The sequence below is a fragment of the Eschrichtius robustus genome, chromosome 9, assembly GCF_028021215.1.
Source record: "Eschrichtius robustus isolate mEscRob2 chromosome 9, mEscRob2.pri, whole genome shotgun sequence".
NCBI classification, from domain to species: Eukaryota; Metazoa; Chordata; class Mammalia; order Artiodactyla; family Eschrichtiidae; genus Eschrichtius; species Eschrichtius robustus.
In genome coordinates, this window is record NC_090832.1 from 27,135,777 (window position 1) to 27,158,904 (window position 23,128).

At 36.1% G+C, this 23,128-nt stretch overlaps 1 protein-coding gene across 1 annotated transcript in view; it reads right to left on the reverse strand.

Annotated features, from left to right (window-relative positions):
* PEX7 (peroxisomal biogenesis factor 7) overlaps positions 1-23,128 on the reverse strand; it is an 86,881-nt gene that overhangs the window by 14,533 nt on the left and 49,220 nt on the right. The window contains exon 9 of the mRNA XM_068551221.1: positions 7,901-8,000. Coding sequence (XP_068407322.1) covers positions 7,901-8,000 — 100 coding nt within the window. The remainder of the gene's footprint in view (positions 1-7,900; positions 8,001-23,128) is intronic.

The following is a 23,128-nucleotide window of genomic DNA, read 5'->3' on the forward strand; positions in this document are numbered from 1 at the left end:
GCCATATTACATCAGTTCCAGGTATACAGCATAATGATTCTATATGTATATATATGTGTGTATATATACATATATATGTATATATATATATACACACACACACATATACACACACACACACACACACACATTGCTAATTTTTTTTGCTAAAACATCAATAAAGTCAAATATACTTTTAAAAACACACCTACAGGGCTCCCCTGGTGGCGCAGTGGTTGAGAGTCTGCCTGCCAATGCAGGGGACACGGGTTTGAGCCCTGGTCTGGGAGGATCCCACATGCCGCGGAGCAGCTGGGCCCGTGAGCCACAACTACTGAGCCTGCGCGTCTGGAGCCTGTGCTCCGCAACAAGTGAGGCCGCAATAGTGAGAGGCCCACGCACCGCGATGAAGAGTGGCCCCCGCTTGCCGCAACTAGAGAAAGCCCTTGCACAGAAACGATGACCCAACACAGCCATAAATAAATAAATAAATACTTTAAAAAAAAAAAAAAACCACACCTACAGAACTAGTTTAAATCAGAACCAAATCTAAGCATCTTCCACTGAAACAAAATGAAAAGGAGAGTACTTATCTTTGTGAAGGAGAAAGGGGTGTAAGATTTGGGAGGAAACATGAGTGGGCTTTTTGGGATGCTGGTAGTGTGTTCCATACTTAACCTAAATGGTAGTTACACAGGTATAGTTACTTCTTGATAACTTACTGAGTTGCACACTTAAAATATGTGCATTTTCCAATATGGGTGTTACACTTCAAATAAAAATTCCTTAAAAAGGGCTGAAAAGAAACAAGTTAATATGGTATAATAGAGATTCTTTCTAGAGTGGCAAAACCACGGGTAATCTTTTTTCTTTCTTCTAAATGTAATTTCCCAATTTCATCATGGGGAAAAAAGATAAATTTATTAAACACATAGATGAAATGTCTTGGAATGAACTAATAATGCCTACTTTAAAGGGGATTTAAAAGAGAAATAACTATCTTCCAAAAGGAATGTGTAATGATATATAAACCTGTACCCAGCTTATACATACTAAACTAAATATCCATGAGCATTCAAAAGAGCAGAGTTGATACTGCAGAGCACAAAGTCAGGGATTCTAAAAATACATTAATACAGAAAATCCCAATTATACAAATGGACATATTACAGGTCTAGAATCATAAGCCTAAAAACAGAAAAAAAGGTTTCCAATATAGAGATAATAAGGATAAGAAAGAAAAGAGAAAATGCCAGGACTATACAAATCAAGATCAGAGGGAAAAAATTCAAAGAAAATTTTTCTGAAGTGAAAGATGATTTCAGCCTGGTTAACAAGAGGGCACAGAGTATTTCTCAGCAATTATCCTTAAAGAATGACCCCAGACACTTATTTGTCAAGTTTTAAACCTTTAAAGACAAGATCTTACACTCTGTCAAAAAGAAAGAAGGTTATAATACAAGAATGTCTTTGGATCTCATTTTTCAGATCTCTAAGAATGGAGAAGCTAAAAAGAAAATTATAAATATAAAATTATAAATACAAGAAAAATCTCTTTTAAGACAGGGAATATATTAAGACACGGGAGCCCAAAAGTAACATCAGCAAAGTCTCACAGCTGTTAAGATCACCACAAGAGATGACAAGTTTTTGAAAGCAGATGGAAAGGTACTTTCTAAGAGGTGAGAGAAAGATACTTTCTAAGAGAATAAACTATGAACAAAGAGTGAAATTAAATTAACATGCAACCAGTAAACCTGAATACAGATTTGTGAGAATAAAGGATAAATATTATATGTCAAAAATAACTTAAACTACCAACTATACCAACAAAAGGTTAATGTGGTAGATTTGAAATGGCTACAAATTCTTTGCAGCTCCTCCCAACAAGGGGTGGAGTCTCTCTGTCACTCTCTGAATCTGAGCTGGCCTTGTAACTTGCTTTGCCACAGAAGGAATGTTGTGTGACTTCAAAGTCTAGTCCTGAAGACACCTTGCAGCTTTTGCTCTCACCCTCCTGGAAAGCTACAACTGTTAGGTGAAGAAACCTGGACTTATCCAGAGACACATGGATCAGAAGACAACCAGTGCTACACCCTACACATCTATGTGAGGCCATCTTAGACCACCCAGTCCTGGTTAAGCCACCAGATGACTGGAGCCACATGAGACACCAACAGAGGAACTGCTTGGCTGAGCTCAGCCCAAATTGTTGACTCACAGAACTGTGAGCAAAGAAAATGGTTGTTTAAGCCACTAAATTGTGGGGGAGTTTGTTATATAGCAATAGACAACTGAGATAAAATAAGTGAGAAAAATATAGGGATATGCACTAAGAACTTGATTCTTATTTCCCCTAGAAAGGAGTTTAATGTTACTTGGTAAAACTATACATTAATAATAAAAACAAATGTTTGGGTTAAAATGTGTTAATGTTAGATATGCTTTTTAAAAAAAAACATATTGGTTGGGATCATGATCTTAGTTTAAAAGGAAAGTTTAAAGTCCAAGACACAGTATAAATAAAATGGAGAACAGGATAAACTAATCACTGAAAATGTTATACAGAAAGTAACCAAATCCTAGAACTTGGAGTCAGAAAACCTCTTCTTCAAACCCCTAATCTGATAGGTCACTAAATCTTGACCTAGTCTTCTCGAAGTCCCTCACATATCTATCACTTTTAATGTCTTTTAATTTCGGTGTTTAGACCATTACATTTAATATAATTGTTGAAATGGTTGGATTCAAATGTTTCCACGTATAAGATCATGTCATCTGAGAAAAGATATAATTTTACTTCTTTCTTTCCAATTTAGACGCCTTTTATTTCTTTTCCTTGACTAATTGCTCTAGCTAGGACTTCCAATATTATGTTGAATAGAAGTGGTAGAAGTGAACATCCTTGTCTTATCCCTGATCTTAAAGAAAACGCTTTCAGTCTTTCACCAATGAGTATGATGTTGGCTAAGGATTTTTCTATGTGGCTTTTATTATGTTGAAGTAATTGATTTTTAAAATAATCATCTCCACCATTGGCTTATTAATGATAGCTCTTTTTAAAAAATTTCTTAGAGGTTACCATACGGTTTACAATATACATCTTGAATTTATCACAATCTACCTTCAAATAGTATTATAGCACTTCACATGTAGTAATGCCTTTACAACAGTATACTTCTAACTCCTCCCTCTCTTCCCTTGTTCTATTATTGTCCTACATTTTACTTTTGCATATATTAAAAACCTTACAATAGATTGTACACAAATGTATTGAATACAATACTACTTTTGCTTTAGGCAGTTAATTATTTTTCAGAGTGATAAAATTAACTTAAAAAGTGTCTTGTACATTTACTTCATTTTTGCCATTTCCAGAGGTTTTATTTCTCTCTCCTTCTTTCCCTCCCTTCCTTCCCTTCCTTTCATTTTCCTTCCCTTTCTCTCCTTCCTTCTTCCTTCCCTCCCTTCCCTCCTCCCTCCCTTCCTCCCTCCCTCCCTCCCTCCCTTCCTTCCTTCCTCCTTCCCTCCCTCCTTTTCTCTCTTTCCATAGTTTCACGTTTTGGTCTGGGCTTATTTCTCTGCACAGAACTTCCTTTAACATTTCTTACAGCAGAGATGTGCTCTCAGCTTTCCTTTGTCTGAAAATTTCCTTATTTTCTCTTTATATTCAAATGGTACTTTCACTGGGTATAGAATTATGGGTTCACAGTTTTTTCATTCAGTACTTTAAAAAGACATTTCATCATCTTCTGGCCTATATGATTTATGACAAGAAGTCTGCTGTAATTCTTATCTCTAGTCTTCTGGATATGTTTCTTTTTTCCTCTGTCTGCCTTTAAAATTTTCTCCTTATCTTTGTTTTTTAGCAGTTTGAATATGGGTATGCCTTGATGTTTTGATTCTTTGTTTAAATCCTGCTTGGGTTTCTCTGGACTTCTTGGATCTGTGGTTTCACAACTTTTACTATTTTGGAAAATTTTCTTTTTTCTTTTTTTTGGCCATGCCACGCAGCTTGCAGGATCTTAGTTCCCCAACCAGGGACTGAACCCGGGTCACAGCAGTGAAATCACTGAGTCCTAACCACTGGACCGCCAGGGAATTCCCTGGAAAATTTTCTTTAAATACTTCTTCCCTATTCTCTCCTTCCTTCTGGACTCCAATCTGATATTTTCCCATAGTTCCTGGATGTTCTGTTCTCTTTTACTTCCCTCATTCTTGTTTTCTCCTATTGTTTCAGCTTGGGTAGCTTCTAGTGACCTATCTCTAAATTTACTGATGAGTATATTGAAGGACTGTATCCCTTGTACTGTACTTCTAAATTTTTTCTATTTTCATTTGATTCTTTCTTATATTTTCATCTCTCTGCTGAAATCCCTCATTTGTTCACACATGTTGTTCACTTTTTCCACTATATCCGTTTCATATAGCAGCTGTGTCTTCTTCCTGTGCTTTGTCACAGGTAAAATAGTCCTAGTGTCCCATCTCTCCTTAGAGGAAGGGGTCTGTCTCTCTTTGGATTTCAGGCTACTTCTTTTCCCTGCCACCTCAGCTCTCTGATGGGTTCACAAAGTTCTGATTTTATAGTTTATCTGCCTTTTTTCTTATTTTTACAGTGAAAAGATTTTCATCTTTTTACATCTTAGGAAAAATCAGAACTTTTCCCATTCTATCTCTCTTTTTTTAAACAGCTTCACCGAGGTATTGGGTTGGCCAAAAAGTTCATTCAGGTTTTTCAGAAACAACTTATGGAAAAACCCAAACGAACTTTTTGGCCAACCCAATATAAATTAAACACCATAAAATTCACCCATTTTAAGTGTACAAGTCAATGATTTTTAGTATCATTACACAGCTGTATAACTATTACCACAATCCAGTTTTAGAACATTTCCATCACTCCCTAAAGACCCTTTGTGTTCATCTGCAGATAATTCCCATTCTCAGCTCCTTCCCCAAGTAACCGCTGATCTCCTTTCTATCTTTATAGATTTGCATTTTCTGGACATTTTATATAAACAAAATTATACAATATGTAGTCTTTTGTATCTGGCTTCTTTCACTTAGCATAATACTTTGCAGATTCATCCATGTTGTAGCATTGGTATACCACATTTCGTTTATTCATTCACCAGTTGATGGACGTTTGGATTACTTCTACTTTCTGGCTATGAACATTCACATACAAGTCTTTATGTGGACATATATTTTCATTTCTTTTGAGTATATATCTAAGAGTGTAATTGCTGAGGTGTACGGTAAATTTACATTTAACTTTTTAAGAAACTGTCAAACTTTTCCAAAGTGATGGCAACATTTTATATTCCCACCAGCAGCATGTATGATTTTCTCCTCCTTGAACTACTATTTTCTTTGAACTTCAAAGATACCATACTCTTATAGTTTTTCTTCTACCTCACTAATCATTCCTTCTCAATCCCCTTTGCTGGAATTCTCTTCTTTCAGGCTTCCAGCTTTTTCTGAGCCTCTTCTTCCACATATTCTCTCCAGATAATTTCACTCTGCCCCCAAACTTTTAAAGCCCTTTATATGCTAAAAATTCCCATATTTGTGTCTCTAGCCCTAAACTCTCCCCTGAGGTGGACAGCCTCTATCAAACTGCCTATCTCCATTTGAATGTCTAACAGGAGACATTTGAAACACAACTCTTGATTGTTCCTATTTGAAGTTCCTTCCTCTTCCCCTATCTCACCTTGTTTTTCAGATCCAAATCCAAATTGATTCTTCTGTTTTTCTCATAGCCTACTTCCAATCCAGCAGCAAATCCTACAACCACTATCTCCAAACTATTAAGTTGATCCATATGAAACATCCAGCAATTTATTCTGAATCTTTCCATCTCTACATCTCTTAGATTTTAAGTCACCGTTGTCTTTTGCCTGATTACTCCAAGATACTCCAATATGACTTCCCCGCTTCCAATCATACCTATGGTCTATTCTCCCACAACAGCCAGAATGACATTTAAAAACACAAATCACTGGACAGCCACGTGCAAAAGAATGAAACTGGACCACTATCTTACACCATACACAAAAATTAACTCTAGGACTTCCCTGGTGGCGCAGTGGTTAAGAATCCACCTGCCGATGCAGGGTACTCGGGTTCGATCCCTGGTCTGGGAAGATTCCACATGCCACGGAGCAACTAAGCCCGTGCACCACAACTACTGAGCTTGCGCTCTAGAGCCCACGAGTCACAACTACTGAGCCCATGTGGCACAACTACTGAAGCCCACATGTTCTAGGGCCTGCGTGCCACAATACTGAAGCCTGTGTGCCTAGAGCCCATGCTCCGCAACAAGAGAAGCCACTGCAAAGAGAAGCCCATGCACCGCAACAAAGTGTAGCCCCCGCTCACCAAAACTAGAGAAAGCCCGCGCACAGCAACGAAGACCCAACGCAGCCAAATATTAATAATAATAATAAGCGTTGGTGAGGATGTGGAGAAAAGGAAACCTTTATACACTGGTGGTGGGAATGCAAATTGGTGTAGCCACCATGGAAAAAAATACTGGCGATTCCTCAGAAAATTAAAAATAGAACTACTATATGATCCAGGAATTACACTTCGAGGTACTTATCTGAAGAAAGTGAAAACACTAATTCGACATTTGGCTCTCTCCAAGACCTGGGTGAGGAACTGCCATGTGTCACGGAGGCACATGTGTTGCCTCAGGCCACAGTCTGGGGATCACAGAGATGGGTTAATAGAAATATACGAGAAGGAAGATATCTATTTAGGGTCATTTTTTGGGTATTGCCATATTTCAATAGGTACATTACAACTTTTTTAAACTGGGATAGTAAATGGGTATAATTATTTTATTAAAAAATCATCTATAATAAATGTTTTTCTCAGAAAAAGAACTAGTACATTTAAAGCACATTGTATACACATTAAAGATAATGCCATTTCACCCCTCACTATTTCAATTTGTTCTCTTCCTAGATGCTGTTAAGTCATTTTCAAACAATTATTCTAATGTTAATGAGAATATTCTAATGTCTAATGAAAATATTTTAAACTCAGAATTGTCTTGAACTCCTAAAATAATAAGAAACCCATGTATTCACTTAAACTTAAGAATACAGTATTGAGAAATGTAATTTGTTTTTTGTCTAACTTCTAAAATTTATCATAAATGCATAACTTCTTAGTCATACTGTAGAATTTTCACATATTACTTTGTTCCATTGATATGTTGGTGTTTTCACATAATCTGTATTATAAAGTATCTTATCACTCAACATAGTCCAGTGTTTCTGACCTGAGTTTACAATTTACAAAACTGAAACTGCTTTTTTAAAAAACCTGAAGAATATTTAAAATCTAAAATATTGACTCTGAAGTCCTCAAGAGAAAAAAAGGGGGGAAATATGAACTTTAGTAATTAAAACAGTTGCCACTCTCCTCTACTTTGTTCTTCGTGTAAAGCCTCTCTTCCATCGTGGGGTGTGGAGATGAGGGTGATAGTCCTGACAGAGAAATGACCTGCCCGTCATCTCAAATGCTTAGCGGGACAGCTGAATCCAGGACCACACGCTCTTGACTCCCACCAACCTCTGGGGACAATCCTTCCTCATTTCATTCTTCTCTTGTTACCCATTGGAAGAGGTCTACAATGTTAAACACAATAATTTTGGGGAAGTCTCCTTTTCCTCTCAGACAAGTCAATCTCTCAAAAGGAGAGAGGTATGCCAAGTTTCTGGATACCTCTTCTTCCCTAGTATTTCAAATGCTCAAGTTTATACGGCAAAAAAAGATCAGGTTTATTAAGTAAACGTACTTTGCCCTGCCCTAAAGGCAAGACTCTTGCTCATAAAAGCAACACATGCCACATGTAGAGGTATTTGTACACTGTATGGGTAGAAAAAACATGAGGAGATTGATCCATTACCTGAGCAGGACTCTGAAGACTTAAATCTAAACCGCAAGTAAATTCTGTATGATGTTCCACTGTTTCAAGAAGAGGGTCAGGCTTTGAAAAGTTCCAGAATCTGTGAACATAAAGAAAAAGAAATAATTTAAATATTAAAACTACAAAAAATTTTATCTAAGAAAAAATAGATATTTAACATAGCAGATTTCATCAAAACAGGTTCAACCAATTCATAAATGCAGAGCCCCACTACTAATCTACATTTAAAAATCTAATAAAGAAAAAAATGTGCTCTTTTCTACTGTATATAAAAAGACAAAAACCAAATGGAATTATTAATCAATCTACCCTTGCAAAAGTTTATTATATTCCCATTAGCATACTTTGTAGGATGGAAGCCTAACAAGTTTTGGTTGTTTGTTTTTTTTATATAGTACAAGGACATTTGAGATGAGAGACACTAGAGTTTTTTAGCAATTTCTAAAAGCATTCATGGCTACAAAATAAGGATATTGGATTACATGAACGCTAACATTTTGTGTTTTTAAATACTACTTCATTGCTCAACAACTGACATGAAAAGATTGCAGGTTTAATTTACATTTCAACAGCAATTCAAAGTCTTTAAAAAGAATCTGTTCTCTTATGAAAATCTCTGCAATTCTGAAACTACCTTTTTTCTGAGGCACAGCCTTTCTTATAGAGTCCACGTCAATGTAATTTCTAGCGTAAAGAAAAACTGAAATATGTTTTCCTGGGCCAATATTAAGTATTCTATTTATCCTCTATAGACTGGGAGTGGTAATATTTATCATAATATATCTCTGATTTCTACTGTACAGAGAAGAATTTGGCCCTATTTTCAATGCACAAAAATAGTACTTTATGTCTAAAGCTTTATTTGCTCATCATCTTTATTATTTGACTCTAAACACACCACAAAAATGGCATATTCAGAATCATAGAGTCATATCCAATTCAGCTTCCCTAATGATCTACAACATGGAACACACTGAAGGTTTAGCAGATCTCTTTGAAAGAGAGTAAATACACAGAACCAACAGTCAGTTTGTTTAACCTGGTGGTATTATTTCCCTAATAAATACAGAGTCGGTCTCATTAAGTTTGAAAAGGATTGTTGCTATGGATAATCCACTGTTGGGTACCAGAGAGACAATGAATAAATAGCTCATTTATCAGATTACTGAAATCTACACAATATTTAAAGAGAGTGATTTTACTTTTGAAAATTTTCCTGTCCAAACAAATGAGGGAACAGGCTGCAGTCTCTCTCAGAAATCATAATAGTGGTCTCCACTGTCTTTGCATATTTGTTCCTTTGGGTCTAGAGACAGAAATTGTACTGAAATCTAATGTTCCAGATTTTGAATAACCAAAAGTAAATATGTAATTGTGTAATTTCATTCCTGAAACATGGTTATTCACTGATTTGCATTATTTGAAACAATAATCAAATGATTTTGTATATACCCACTTTGTTCCAAAAAATATTCAAAATGGTTTTTAAAATATGCATTTAATATGGCAAAAATATGTAAGTTAAAGGAAAAGTAAGGATAGTAAAGTAAATTCAAACCTGCAATGAGACTGGTAAACAAAAATATATTCATGAAGTTGTATATATTTGACAGGGAGGACCTTGAGACGCTAAGCTTTCCATCAGCCAAAGAAGAAAGGGAGACACGATCAGGCCCTGAATTCATAGTGTCTATATCTAAATTGCTCTTGGAAATCTCAGAAGGAAATTCATCCTTGGGAGTTCACAGAAAAGAAACCCTATGCTTAGGTAATGAAGAGCATCCTCAACATCTCTTAAGGAAACACAGAGATGTTGTTTCATGGGCTGTTACTCATGAGTCAATGGCATCACCCCAAAGGGTAGTTTAGCAGAGTCCTTCTATGGGAAGGTCAATTTAATCCAGGTATCAGCTCTCTGACTTCATTTGGGACTTAGATTTTATTTCAGTAGAATGGGTTACTCTTTAGACAAACCATAAAGACTGGTTTCTTTTAGAATTTTTTAGGGATAATAAAAAGCAACAAGGATTCATTTATACCCTCCTGACAAGTTCCTAGAAAACAGTTTTTATTGTTATTTTAAGCCAGTTAAAGGATAAGGCTGCACTGGGGACAGGAGAGGTGGGCCTTATGAACATTAGGTTACCTAATGAGGACACAAGTGTGAAACCATCCAACTTTAGCTTGAATAAGTGTGACAGGGAAAGTCACACATGCAGGAGAGCTGAAATTCTACTCAAAAAGTCAATTTGAATTTGCACTAATACATAGCTTAATGGGCAGTCACAGCCCCACCCAGTTCCACACCACAGATTCATACCATCCTAATTTTAACATAGGAAAAACTATCAAGTATTTATCTGCATTTTGCAAAAAAAAACTCATCAAACAAAATGCATGCTAAAATTCTAAGGTTAGTATTTGGTGAAGGGAGGGCTAGTCTAGTGAATGCCATAAAAGTGCTATTGGTTATGATACCATTTCATAGCTCTGATAGAAACTATGTAATATACAAAGTGTATATTATGCTGCAAAAATGATGGGAGGTTCATTCCCAGCAGAATAGCTGACTAGGTGCCTAGACCAACACTCTTATTGAAAAAAACCAAAATCCTACATAATACAGAAAAACAAACACCACAAAAACTTCACAGAAGCATCAGTGAGGAACACACAGGTAAAAACTATGTGAACACTGAAACCCAGAGGAGGACACGGAACATGAATCCAGCTGTTGCCTTAGAGGGTGTGTGAAATAGGGAGAAGCCGAGCTTCAATTTTCTTAACCTCAAAGGGAGGACCCAGGAAAACCAGAAAAAGCAATATTAATATTAATAATTTTCAGTAAATTAAAATGTCTTATCAAAAAATATCAAGTTGAATACAGTAAATTGCATAAGCTAAATAAGTTGAGAAAACCAAAAGCTGAGCACTATGGCTATAAACTATAATTTGTTTTTTAATCATAAATGGCCTTTTCAATAAATAAGAAATGTATGTCTTTCTTTCCTCATTCCCACCCTCCAAGGGCAACCACTGTTAACAGTTTGACATGTACACTGCCAGAATTTTTTTATCTATCTCCATTCAAGTTCCAACAGGAAGGGGTGAACTGTAAGGAGGAGGCGAGCTTTTCTCCAGGTTTTCTCACGATTGCAATTAAGGGAGTGGGCAAGGTCTCTCCTTGCAATCTTCCTCTGGACTCTAGGGCCCCAAAAGTTATATATATCCGAGAGCCTTCATGCACCTACCACACAAGTAAAATGGGCTCCTTTTAATATGGAAGAAGTCAGGCTACATATATCATTAAGTGGTCAAATAAGGCACATTATTTTTAAGTGAAATGTTTGTTTTGGTCCAGCACATATACTACTTGGTGCCTTTTTGTCTCTTTGCTGATGAAATCACTGACTATTTAAGCTCTCTCATGGGAAGTAAATATACTGGACAGGCCTCCAATGATTAAAAATATTACAGAACTGTAGGGACATTTTTCATTTAAATTGGAGATGGAAAGAGAGAAAAATTCATCATAGTACAATGTCTTGGTTGAGTTCCTTTTTGCCTTCTGACTGCACAATTCTTGAACAAAGCAAGCATGTAGCACTGTGTCAAATAAAACACCAAAATTATTTCAAAAATTAAGCTGAAATTACTTTTTACTTGATTAAAATGTAATTTGAAATCTCTATACTAATGCTTTTGAAATTAAGCCTACAGGTGAATTCAGCAGAGGGTTTAAAATATTTTTCAAAGTTCTTCCTTTTTCTTTCCTGTTTTCAACTTGAGTTAGTTATTAACTCTTTGTGAGTCTTTCCTAACTACAAGAAAAAGATGGGGAAATGTTTTGGCAACTTTTCAATGCCTTACATGTACATTAATTTAAATTGGTTATTAATTAGTAATCAGATAGTAATTGTGAGGTTTTTGTTTTCACACTGCTCATAATTTAATTTTTTAGAGATCAGAAGGCATTTTAGGTCCTTCATTAGTAACTCATAGTCATCTAGTGTTTTTGAAATTTTAAGCAAATTGCACCATTGTAATTCCCTCTGTTTGCACTATTTGGGTCCAGCACTCTCTAGAGTGATGAGCAAAAATGTAACAACAGCTTCTTTTCTCATTATTTAATTACTTATTCATTCAACAATTTATAAGCCCTAGAATGTGTGAGGTATAAGCACCAGAAGCAAGAGAGACCTGGCATCAGCCCTTCCACTGCTCACAGGCCAGTGGGGTAGACTGACATTTTTTTTTAATCACAAAAACACAAATGTAATTGCAATTGACAAATGCCCCAAAAGACAATGCAGAAGGATGTAAGAATGAACTCCCAAGGAAGTGACACTGAGCTGAAATCTGAAGGTTGAGGAGTTAGCCAGGTGGAAAGCAGAGAAAGCAGCTTGGATTTAAGGTGGTAACAGTGAAGATTAAGAAAGGTTCATGGATTGGAGATAAATTTAGGCAGAAGAATCCATAGGACAGAAGAAATCAAGAATGATTCCCATGTTTCTGGCTTCTATCATAATACTTACAATGCTTCCATGCATTTACTTACTTACAGATCTATTTTCCTCTAATAGGCACTAAGCTCCTTGAATTCAGGGACAGTATCCTATTTGTATCTCTTACATGTATAAAAGTATCTGTCTGACACATGGACATCCAAAGAATATTTCATGAATGGATGAATAAAAAAATTAAGTGAGGATATTAAGGACAAGATAGATAACTAAGGCCAACCTCACAAATAAGGTAACTTTTAAATCACCTTTTGATGTGGTTCCCAAACGATGGACCAAAAACTCCTTATACCAGACATTCAGAAAATACACATTCCCCAGCTTTGCTGAGGAATTTTTTCCTGAAAATTCCAATTGACTGGGTCTGAAAGGAATCCAGAAAGCTTTTCGCAGGGAATGTTGATGCTCAGCCAGCTAGGTTTGGGAATCACCATCCAAAGCAGTACTTCTCAAACTTAACTTATTTCAAGATACAGATCTGATAAATTCCCATTAGAAACAGTAGTGATTTCAGGCAGAAGGTGAGGCCAATAGGGCAGTGGTTCTCAACCTTGACTGTACTGGAATCAAACGAGAAACTTTAAAAAAATACTGACCTGTGACCACTATTCCTAGAAATCCTGATTTAATTGGCCTGGGGTGCACCACCGGCTTCGGGAGGTGCAAACATTCTCCAAGTGATTGTAACGTGCAGCCCAGGTTGAGAACGTCTGACCTCCGTGGGGGGGCATTACCCATTAATTGAGAATCACTGATCTAGACCAGTGGCTCTCAAACGTAAGTTTGCATTAGAGTCACCCGGAGGGCTTGTTAAAACCAGATTCAGAAGTTCTGGAGTGTGGCTTGAGAATTTGCTTCAGAAACAAGTTCCCAGGTGAAGCTGATATTGCTGGTCTTAAGCCCACACTTTGAGAATCACTGATCACTGGTGGTTAACAAATTACTGGGAAGAATTTATTAATAACCTGTTAGTGTATTAACAGCTGTTAGTTCCAGCTTACCAATAATAAAGAACCAAGACGATCCAAAACTGACTCCTCCACTTTACCCAATCCATCCTCAGCAACAAAGACTGACAGTTTACAGAGTGCTTTCTCATTCTCTTGTACTGCTTTTGATCAGCACAAAAACTTTTCAAAGTAGATATACAGGGTATAATTATTCTCACTTCAGAGATGAGGAGAATATGGTCAAAGAAATTAAGCAATTCATGGTGACATAACTAATTAACGGCAGCCCGAAGGCACGAGACACTACTGGCTTCAAGTCCAGTACATTCTACCGAAAGATGCTCCCATTCCCTTTTTCTCTAGGCCTGGGCCATGCCAGGGAATCTGGAATATAGCTGGGAAGGATCTGGGACTCTTCAGGTGGTTTTGATTAACATCCTGAAAATTCAAATGAACTGGACCAAGTCAGGCTTCCCCCAAACTCCTCAACCTCCATAGAAAATTTCATAAACCAAAGCCCACACCAAGACTCCATTAGCCTGCCAATTTACATTCAAAACCAATACCCCAAGGAAATCATGAATTAGAATAAATCTGCATTCCCATGGCAAGAAGCATAGGAATCTTCCTTTCTCTCTATTTTTGTATGTGCACTTACTGCATCCTCTCATCTACCTTGCTGTCTCTTCCTAACTTAGGTATCACTCAAGTGATCAGCTCTTTTCGTAACCTCAGAGATTCCCATCCTTTTGAAGTCACAACCCCCTGGGTAGAACACATGAAATCATGGCCTTATTATTTTATCATCTGTATCACTTTTGGAGGGGATTAAAAAAACAGAAATTGTAGACTATCAAAACAATTTTTTAAAGAGGTAAACTTTCATTAATTAATTCAAAAATGCTTATTGAGTGCTAATGCTCATTTTATTTGAATGATTAGACTGGAGAGTTATTTGTGTTTTTTGTTTGTTTTTGGAACTGGTAATAACAAAATAAAGTTTAAAACAGAAAAATACTAATTGCCTGCTAAATGAAGAATATATGATTAATTTTGAAGAATTACTTAACAATTTTCACAGATGACTTTTAGAACACTGAATTACAGCTATCCGGAAACCATACCATATTTACAAACTTTCAGGGTTAAGTATGATAAAATTCTAGACTTAAGCTTCTGTATCTAAATGAATTAATAAAAATATTTCAATTAAGACTTTAATTAGATCAGTATTTTAGATGGGCTGACTCTACTTCATCACAATAAACATTAAGCCCAGGAACCATACACCACAAGGCCTAGAGTACTTTGGCAAATTAAAGAAAACCATTAGCTGATGGAAGGCTTGTTCTGGAAGTATCTATGGCTGCGACCCACAGGGATGCAGATGACTTTCCGAAGAATGCCACACCTCAACAAGAGGAGATAAAGGAAAAAAGAAAAACTCACACTGGGTTTGTTTACGGCTTACTGGTCCAAACTGAAGAACCATGAAATAATTTTGCAGTAAAGTTCCAAACAAATATCTGACTACAAAAGAAACTAACTAAAAAAGAAATGGTAAGAACGCTATCTACTCGTGAAGTAGTATCAGTATCTCAGGGAGAAGAATAGTCTAGGTACATCTCAACTGTAACTGGTGCCAACATGTGACTACCTGGAGCAGAAGAGCATTTCACAGAAGTACAGACGATGACGTGATTAACATGATCAGGTGAGGCTGCAGTAGAACCTCACTCCACACCTCAGTGCTGAAGGACATTCAACTCACAGCAGCCGCCTGCCTGTGCTCTGGTCATTGATTAGCTCTATCACCATGAAATACTTAATGTCTTCACCTCAGCAGCTAAGCATTTGTGAATAAACCCACTCGGGTTATCAGGCTGTGAAATGTCTGCACAGATTACAAGGATCTCCTTTGTTGAACAACTCTCTCCTCAGAGGAGGATGGATACAGTGAAGGGGGTGAGGGGAAGAACACAGACACGAATAAGGGTGGGACAGAGAAAAACAGAGACAGACCAGACCAAGTAATTCTGTTTCTTTTCTGGTGATTGGACATGAAAGCTTAAGGGAAAAACAGAAAAAAAAAAAAAAAATCAGTCTGCAGAAAGAGGAGGAATGATGAAGCAGGCATTTGGAGTAAAGCAGTTTCAGTACTTTCCTTAGGTTCTGCTACACGCCTACCCTTGGACTCTGAGGGATCCCATATTTTGAGAAATATTCCCCTTTTCTATTGAAGCTAGTTCAAGATGGTTACTGTTTTACACACACATGCGCGCGCACACACACACGATCTAATAAGAAAGAAAAGGGACGCTGCTGAGCTTTAAGATGAAAACAGATTAATAATTGGTTTTTATTCTCCATATAGTTCATTCTATTAGGTCAAATCTCTAAGAATTCAGTTTTAGAACATTTAGTATTCCTACATTGTACCCTGGGGTTTCAGGACAGCCCTCAAGGGAGAATTATTTATCCCTGAGTTCTCAGGGGACAGAGTAAACTACTAACAGCTGACAGGTAGTACCCCATTTATCTAAATAAAGAGACTATGCATGCAAGTCACTAAGAGAGGAAAACACTGAGGTTCCCTGCTCTATGACTTTTTTTAAAAAACCGTAACTGCACAGATTAGAGTCCATTACTTCTACAAGGTTCATGACAAAGAGCAGCTGCTTCCTGCTGTACCTCCTCAGCCCTTCACCTCAGAGGCAATCACTTTAAATTCTTTTAGCTGTTTCTTCTGATATTTTAGTCCATATTTTCTAAATAATACACACACAGAATTCATTGATTATTTTCATTTTCAGATTTTATCTTCTGACTTCCTACTATGGAAGATGAGGCAAAGCAACATTTACATTAGATGCTGTATAAATATATACAGCAAAATCCACTCAGTTGCCTTTTGACACTGCACAACAGACTTTTTAAATTATAATGCAAATTAACTGACAAAATCCATAAATTTTCTGTTGGAACTAATCAGCACAATTCAGAGTTCAAAGCGGTGACTTCTACTGCATTAAGCTAAGGCTTAACATTCCTCACTCCTTTTATTTATTTATTTTTACAGTTTCCCAGAGTGGCCTTTTTTTTTTTTAAACATCTTTATTGGAGTATAATTGCTTTACAATGTTGTGTTAGTTTCTGCTGTATAACAAAGTGAATCGGCTATATGTATACATATATCCCCATATACCCTCCCTCTTGCGTATCCCTCCCACCCTCCCTATCCCACCCCTCTAGGTGGTCACACAGCACCGAGCTGATTTCCCTGTGCTATGCGGCTGCTTCCCACTAGCTATCTATTTTACAGTTGGTAGTGTATATATGTCCATGCCACTCTCTCACTTCGTCCCAGCTTACCCTTCCCCCTCCCCGTGTCCTCAAGTCCATTCTCTACACCTGCATCTTTATTCCTGTCCTGCCCCTAGGTTCTTCAGAACCATTTTTTTTTTTTAGATTCCATATATGTGTGTTAGCATACGGTATTTGTTTTTCTCTTTCTGACTTACTTCACTCTGTATGACAGACTCTAGGTCCATCCACCTCACTACAAATAACTCAAATTCATTTCTTTTTATGGCTGAGTAATATTCCATTGTATATATGTGCCACATCTTCTTTATCCATTCATCTGTTGATGGACACTTAGGTTGCTTCCATGTCCTGGCTATTGTAAATAGTGTTGCAATGAACATTGTGGTACATGACTCTTTTTGAATTATGGTTTTCTCAGGGTATATGCCCAGTAGTGGGATTGCTGGGTCATATGGTGGTTCTATTTTTAGTTTTTTAAGGAACCTCCATACTGTTCTCCATAGCAGCTGTATCAATTTACATCCCCACTAACAGTGCAAGAGGGTTCCCTTTTCTCCACACCCTCTCCAGCATTTATTGTTTGTAGATTTTTTGATGATGGCCATTCTGACCAGCGTCCTCACTCCTTTTAGATCTATTTCTTCATGTGCTTGCATTAGGTTTTGAATTAGACGTGGATTTGATGTGATTCTTAAAGAAAAATGTTAGTACTAAATAATTCTGAAAAATGTTCTGCAGTTATAAATCAAGGTATTTAAAATCCAAAGTCTTACACATTTTTTCTAATTAATGTATGTCGTTTCATTTTATAGGAAATTATTTTCATTTTTCACCTGGCATTTAACTAGCAAAGTTATGCTTCACTTCATCAAAAGATATTTCCAGTATGAGAATAATTACCTTAAGAATTTTCTAATTTAAACAAGTCAAATGGAAAAAATCTTTGGGGACATATCAACGAACTTGGGAGTTACTGGTTCATACCTACAAATATCTTAACCATTAGGAATATAAAGCTTAAAGAGATTTAACAGCAAAGTGCATATTACAATTGATTGTAGAAAAAAATAAAAATATCTTTCTGTAACTTTAGTTAACAATTAGGATACCAATAAAAGATTCCAAGTTTTGTTCAACAGTAAAATTTTGCCATCTAGTCATTACTGACTTAAATACAAGAGAACAGCAAGTTTTCTCCTTGAAAAATATCATTTTATCTCAGTAGGACTTTCCGTTTTAAATTTGGTTTTATTAATTACTACTTCAAACATAATTAAAGTGAAAACCTCATTTAAATACAATCTTTTGCAGGCTTTTAAGATCAGAGTGACCAAAGGATATCATAAATTTTCATATAATTTAAATTCACTTATATTTATAAACAATTATTTAGTATATCCATGCCCCGGATGTCAGGGACAAAACAAGGAAACAGATAAGTCCTACCCTGTAATCAGGCAACATGCTTTATTAACATATTTGGTACTAAAATATCCTTGCAAGAATTAAACAAAGGTGTGAATGCAAATGTTCTCATTGTTAAAAAAGAAACCAAAGACGACTACATTAAGATGCTTTCTTAATATCAGTGATGAGGTTTACTGACCCTTTGCTACAAAGCAAAAAATGTGATAGAGTTACAAAGACATTTGTATCTAAGATCTCTGAAAGGCATGGAACATTAAACAACTCTTGGATCATTTTAAGAATACAGTGGTAGTTCCCACAAATATTAACAGTTAGTATCATATCATTAGCCACACAACTTCTTGTGGTTTGAAGAACAAATGTAGAGGAATTAAAAGCAACTATCTTAAAAGATGAAGTAAAATGATCATTTGAAGCCTGCACAGGCGCTCACATTCAGCCACATTTCTTATCTATTTACTTTAACTGACCTTTTTTTTGTGAGTAAGGGGGACTAGGTAAAGTTGAAATGAAAGGTGTGTGAGACAGAGTACATATTCAGCTATACTATCTGTTTACTTTGGCTGACCTTTTTTTATGGGGAAGGGGAAGAAAAAGAAGTATCTGCTCGTGGAAATCTCTGTGCTAATAATCATAAGGATCAAAAAAAGCCCATCATGCACACCAAAGTAAAGACACTTACTGTATAAAGGCAAATCCCACGAGAGTAAATGTGACAAAGATAAAAGGTATTTCTGTGTCTGCTGCTTTGTTAGGCTTCTAAATTTACTACAATCCACCTAAAGGCCATTTTCACACTTATGCAACATAATAAAGCTATTTATCTTATTTTACAATTAAACATTATAATTAAATATCACATTTAATAATTAATTTAAAGGTATTGATAGTAAGAAACATTTTCAGCATCTTATTTTACATGAGCAAATACAGATTATTTTTCTCTCAAATGTTCTTATTTTAATTACCAACCCACAGAAAAATTCAAAGAATAATATACTGAACATCCATATACCCTTCATCTAGATTTACCAGTTGTTAAAATTTTGCCACATTTGCTTTATCTTTCTCTCTCTACACATACGCATATAAAATAATATCTGCTGAGCTATCTAAAAATAAACTACAGACAACATGACTTGAGTCTTTTAGTGATTCTGCTTGTTTTCAGCAATTTAGATCAAATATAAGAGCCCTAGGCTTACAAGATGTTTTCAGGTATCAAGTAACATAAAAAGACTGGAAATAGAAGATCTAGGCTCAAGTTGGCTCTATGTGACATCAGCCAGTCTTTCTCTCTCTCTGAGTCAACTGTCTTCTGTATAAAATGAGCACACGCCCCACAGTAGTGTTGTGTGAAAATATAAGTTAGACCCAGGTAACCAAAACTAAGAAGTTAAATGTAAGAACAGATATTGATGTGGAAGGATTTTTGGCATAATAAAGACTCATCTCCTCTTGGCCCTATCCCACTCAGTGTTCCGACTGCCTGAAATCCAATCCAATCGGGGCGCTTCTGACACTGGAGGAAGGGGAGCCAATTCCTAACTGTAGCGACTGTCATTGCCACTGCAGGACCTTATGCCTGGTCCCTGCCCACCAAATGCCAGTATTGTCTTCCACCATTGCCACAAAATCAAATATGTCCCCACTAAGAACTACTGAAGGTGTAACTTAAAGTGTAACTAGGAAAACATACACGTTAAGCCTTAAGCCCTTTTACCTCCATATAAATAAATGGGTAAGAATGTTCTTCTAGAAGCCCATGAAGACAATGTGAAAGTTCTAGAAATCTAAGATGCACTGAAGGGAAAAAACATTCTGCCAAGGGGGCAGAAAGCCCCTGAAAGGAGAGGAGGTAGAGAATGCTTACGTAAAGTTTACCTGGTGTATACCTTTCCTTTCCAGACATTTTTCAATGAAAATGTAGATATATGCACATATAATTACAGAAGTTTTTAAAAAAATCAATAATTATTAAGATAGCAAGCATCTAGGTCTAGGGCCAGCCCCAACAGAGTGCTGGAGCCAGCTCATTCTGGCTTGTGAGAGCTGGATGCGCACATCTCTTCCCGACCCCATGTTTACTGACAACATAACACACAGGTAGCTTGATACTGCCCTGGTGGGGGTATTGACACCACTGAACTCCTATCTCAAACACTACACATCAGGCTCCCCCCACCCACCTAAAGAGCTGGTTGTTAAATATCTATCAGCACACCACTGGTCAGCCCTCACTGTGTTTTATGTTGAATAATAAATTGTTAATAAACTCAAATGGTGTCATTATCAGATCTACACACAAGAGAAGCATTGATAAAATACTCTTACCTTGTATTTATATTTTTAGAACTCAGAGCTAGAACTATGAATGTAAAAGTTATGTACTGGAGAACATGTTGACAACAAGTTTCACACTGTCACTAAGAAACTGAACTCCAAGGAGGCAGGGGCCAACAAAAGGCCAGGTTGAGGCTGCCTGTTTCGTTGTCGTAAAATAAAAATTATCTTACCCTTGAAGACTAGAGCTGAAATGGGCCTCAACCACACAGAGATGCTCTTCTGTCACCATCCATTCTGGTGATAATAATAATGACTATAGTAGCAAACACTTATATAGCATTTACTATGTGCCAGAATTTGTGTATATTAACTCACCTAATCCTCACAGCAATCTTAATGCAGTAGGTACTATCGTTATCTCCATTTTACAGATGAGGACATTGAGCCACACAGTTTTAAAATAACTTGTTCAAGCTTATACAGAGAGTTAAAGGCAGTCTGGCTTCATAGTCTGTGGCCATAACTCCTGTGTTACCCGGGAATGTGCCAACCCACAGTTAGTCCCTTCAACATGTATCTTTCACTACCCCACATCTATTTTTGTGACTACATATCTCCCACTACGCCAACACAACTGACATGCTCGGGGTTCCTTTGTGTGCTTCTATTTCTCTTTAAGCCTTTGCTTTTATCATTTCCTCAGCAAGATATTCCAAACTGTCTACCACAATGGCTGACAGATAACAGCCATTCTGTAAAATATGCCTGAATTTTAAAGCAGAGTACAGTTGTACCATTTTATATCCAAAAAGGAGCTTAACAGTTGAGTTGGAAACATTAAAATTGCTGGTATGGGCAAAGAGTTTCACATCATACAAGCTGTAGATGAGTACAGTTTGAAAACATTGGAATTAAAATTCACTTCATATTTTTCTTGCCAAGAAAAAAATCTGTAAGTCTAAAAAAAACCCTGCTATTTGGTTTATTATTACCAAAGACCACCTATTTTAAAATGTTTTAAAAGTTAGAATATTTATAAAAGTATCATGAAACAGAAAAGTGTTACTCTGTTTGATGCTAAACTAATTGTTTTAGCTTTAGCAATTTATGAAAGCTATATCTTTATCTGAGAAATATTTGCTACAACATGGAAAAGACAAAATATTCTTCCTAATGAAGAAACATAATTATAGCAGCTTTTATTTTTATTTGGCTTGTTGATTTCTGCCTGTGTTTATGAAATGATCTACTTGGTATAAAACCAAACACTAGCATTTGGAACTCAAACCATACCTAGGTGTGGCTGGTACAGCAAACACGGCTTGACAGAAGAAGCAGTAACGTAATGGAAAGTACATCAGAAGAAAGATAATATGCTAAAACCTATGGTGATAACATTCATAAAAGAATGGAAATAATCCACTCCGAAATATTTTAAATTTAGTACTATCTTCAGTGAAGTTTAGAGAGAACCAATGTCTATTTTTACAGAATATATTGCCCATCAGCTGAAGAGAGTTCTGATATTTTTTCCAAAAGGTTGGAGTTTTTATTTAACCTAAATCATACAAAATAATTTCAAATCTGTTTTATACATTACTTTCTAGATCTTTATTACTTACTTGATGAAGCATAATGAACTACTATACAGGTAAAGGACTTAAAGATTTTCCCTATTAGATATGATAATATATCCATGTAAAAAAATATGGAACTTGCAATTTATAAAACTAAAATATCCATCATAGTGTCGGTTTTGATATAATGCCCACCATATAAACTATTTTAAAAGCTTAAAAAACTAAACAAAATATAAATTAGCAAGTAAGTGAAAACTTATATTTGAAGAGTTTACGTTACAAAAACTAGCCATACAGACTCTAGAGTGATATCTGTATAATTATCAGTGCTAAAAACTAAACAGGTTACTGTTGGTCTTATGTCTCAAATCTTTTTTGTTTTAAAATAATTTTTCTGCCACTAAAAATATCATCAATCCACTGAGATTTAAAATTCTTCAGAGGATAAATTTAACTCGTATCACATGGTGTAAAAATCTACCCAAAATGCACCTTTTCTGACCTTTCTAATGAGTGGTCACCACACAAAAGTAATGAGAGATTAAACTCACACAAGGCATTAGTACAATTAAAAGTCGTATTTTCAACATGTGATGAGTTACAAATATGCATACAAATACACATACATTCAAAAATTAAAGTTTTTCAAATCATTTTGTTTTCTTTTTTCTATTCATTTTCCTTTGCAAAAGAAAGTCTTTGATAATCCTACATTGGAATATACGATTAGTAGCCCCAGTTACATTTAGTATGAAGGTGGAACAGTAATAGTAGCTAGAATGTATGTTAAAATTAAAATCCTATTTCTGGAAGTAAAATGATGTCGCTTCTATATACTGCCAGTGAAGCAATTTGGTTTAAGTTTTCTTACTCCACTTCAGACTGGGAAAATGTTTACCAATTTTGTAGGAAAAAAGGAGAACTCCAGGTTTCAGACTTGACTAGAGATACTGTTCTCATTAACTGAGACAAATAATGTAGATAAATAAGCAAGCCTTGCAGAGGGAAGGAAGGGAAGAAATAAAGAGCTCAGTGTGAGATGCTTGTTTGGACACTAGGTGCCTGCATCCAGCATAGAGCTGAATAAGCAGGCCTGAAGCCCTCAACAGAGGT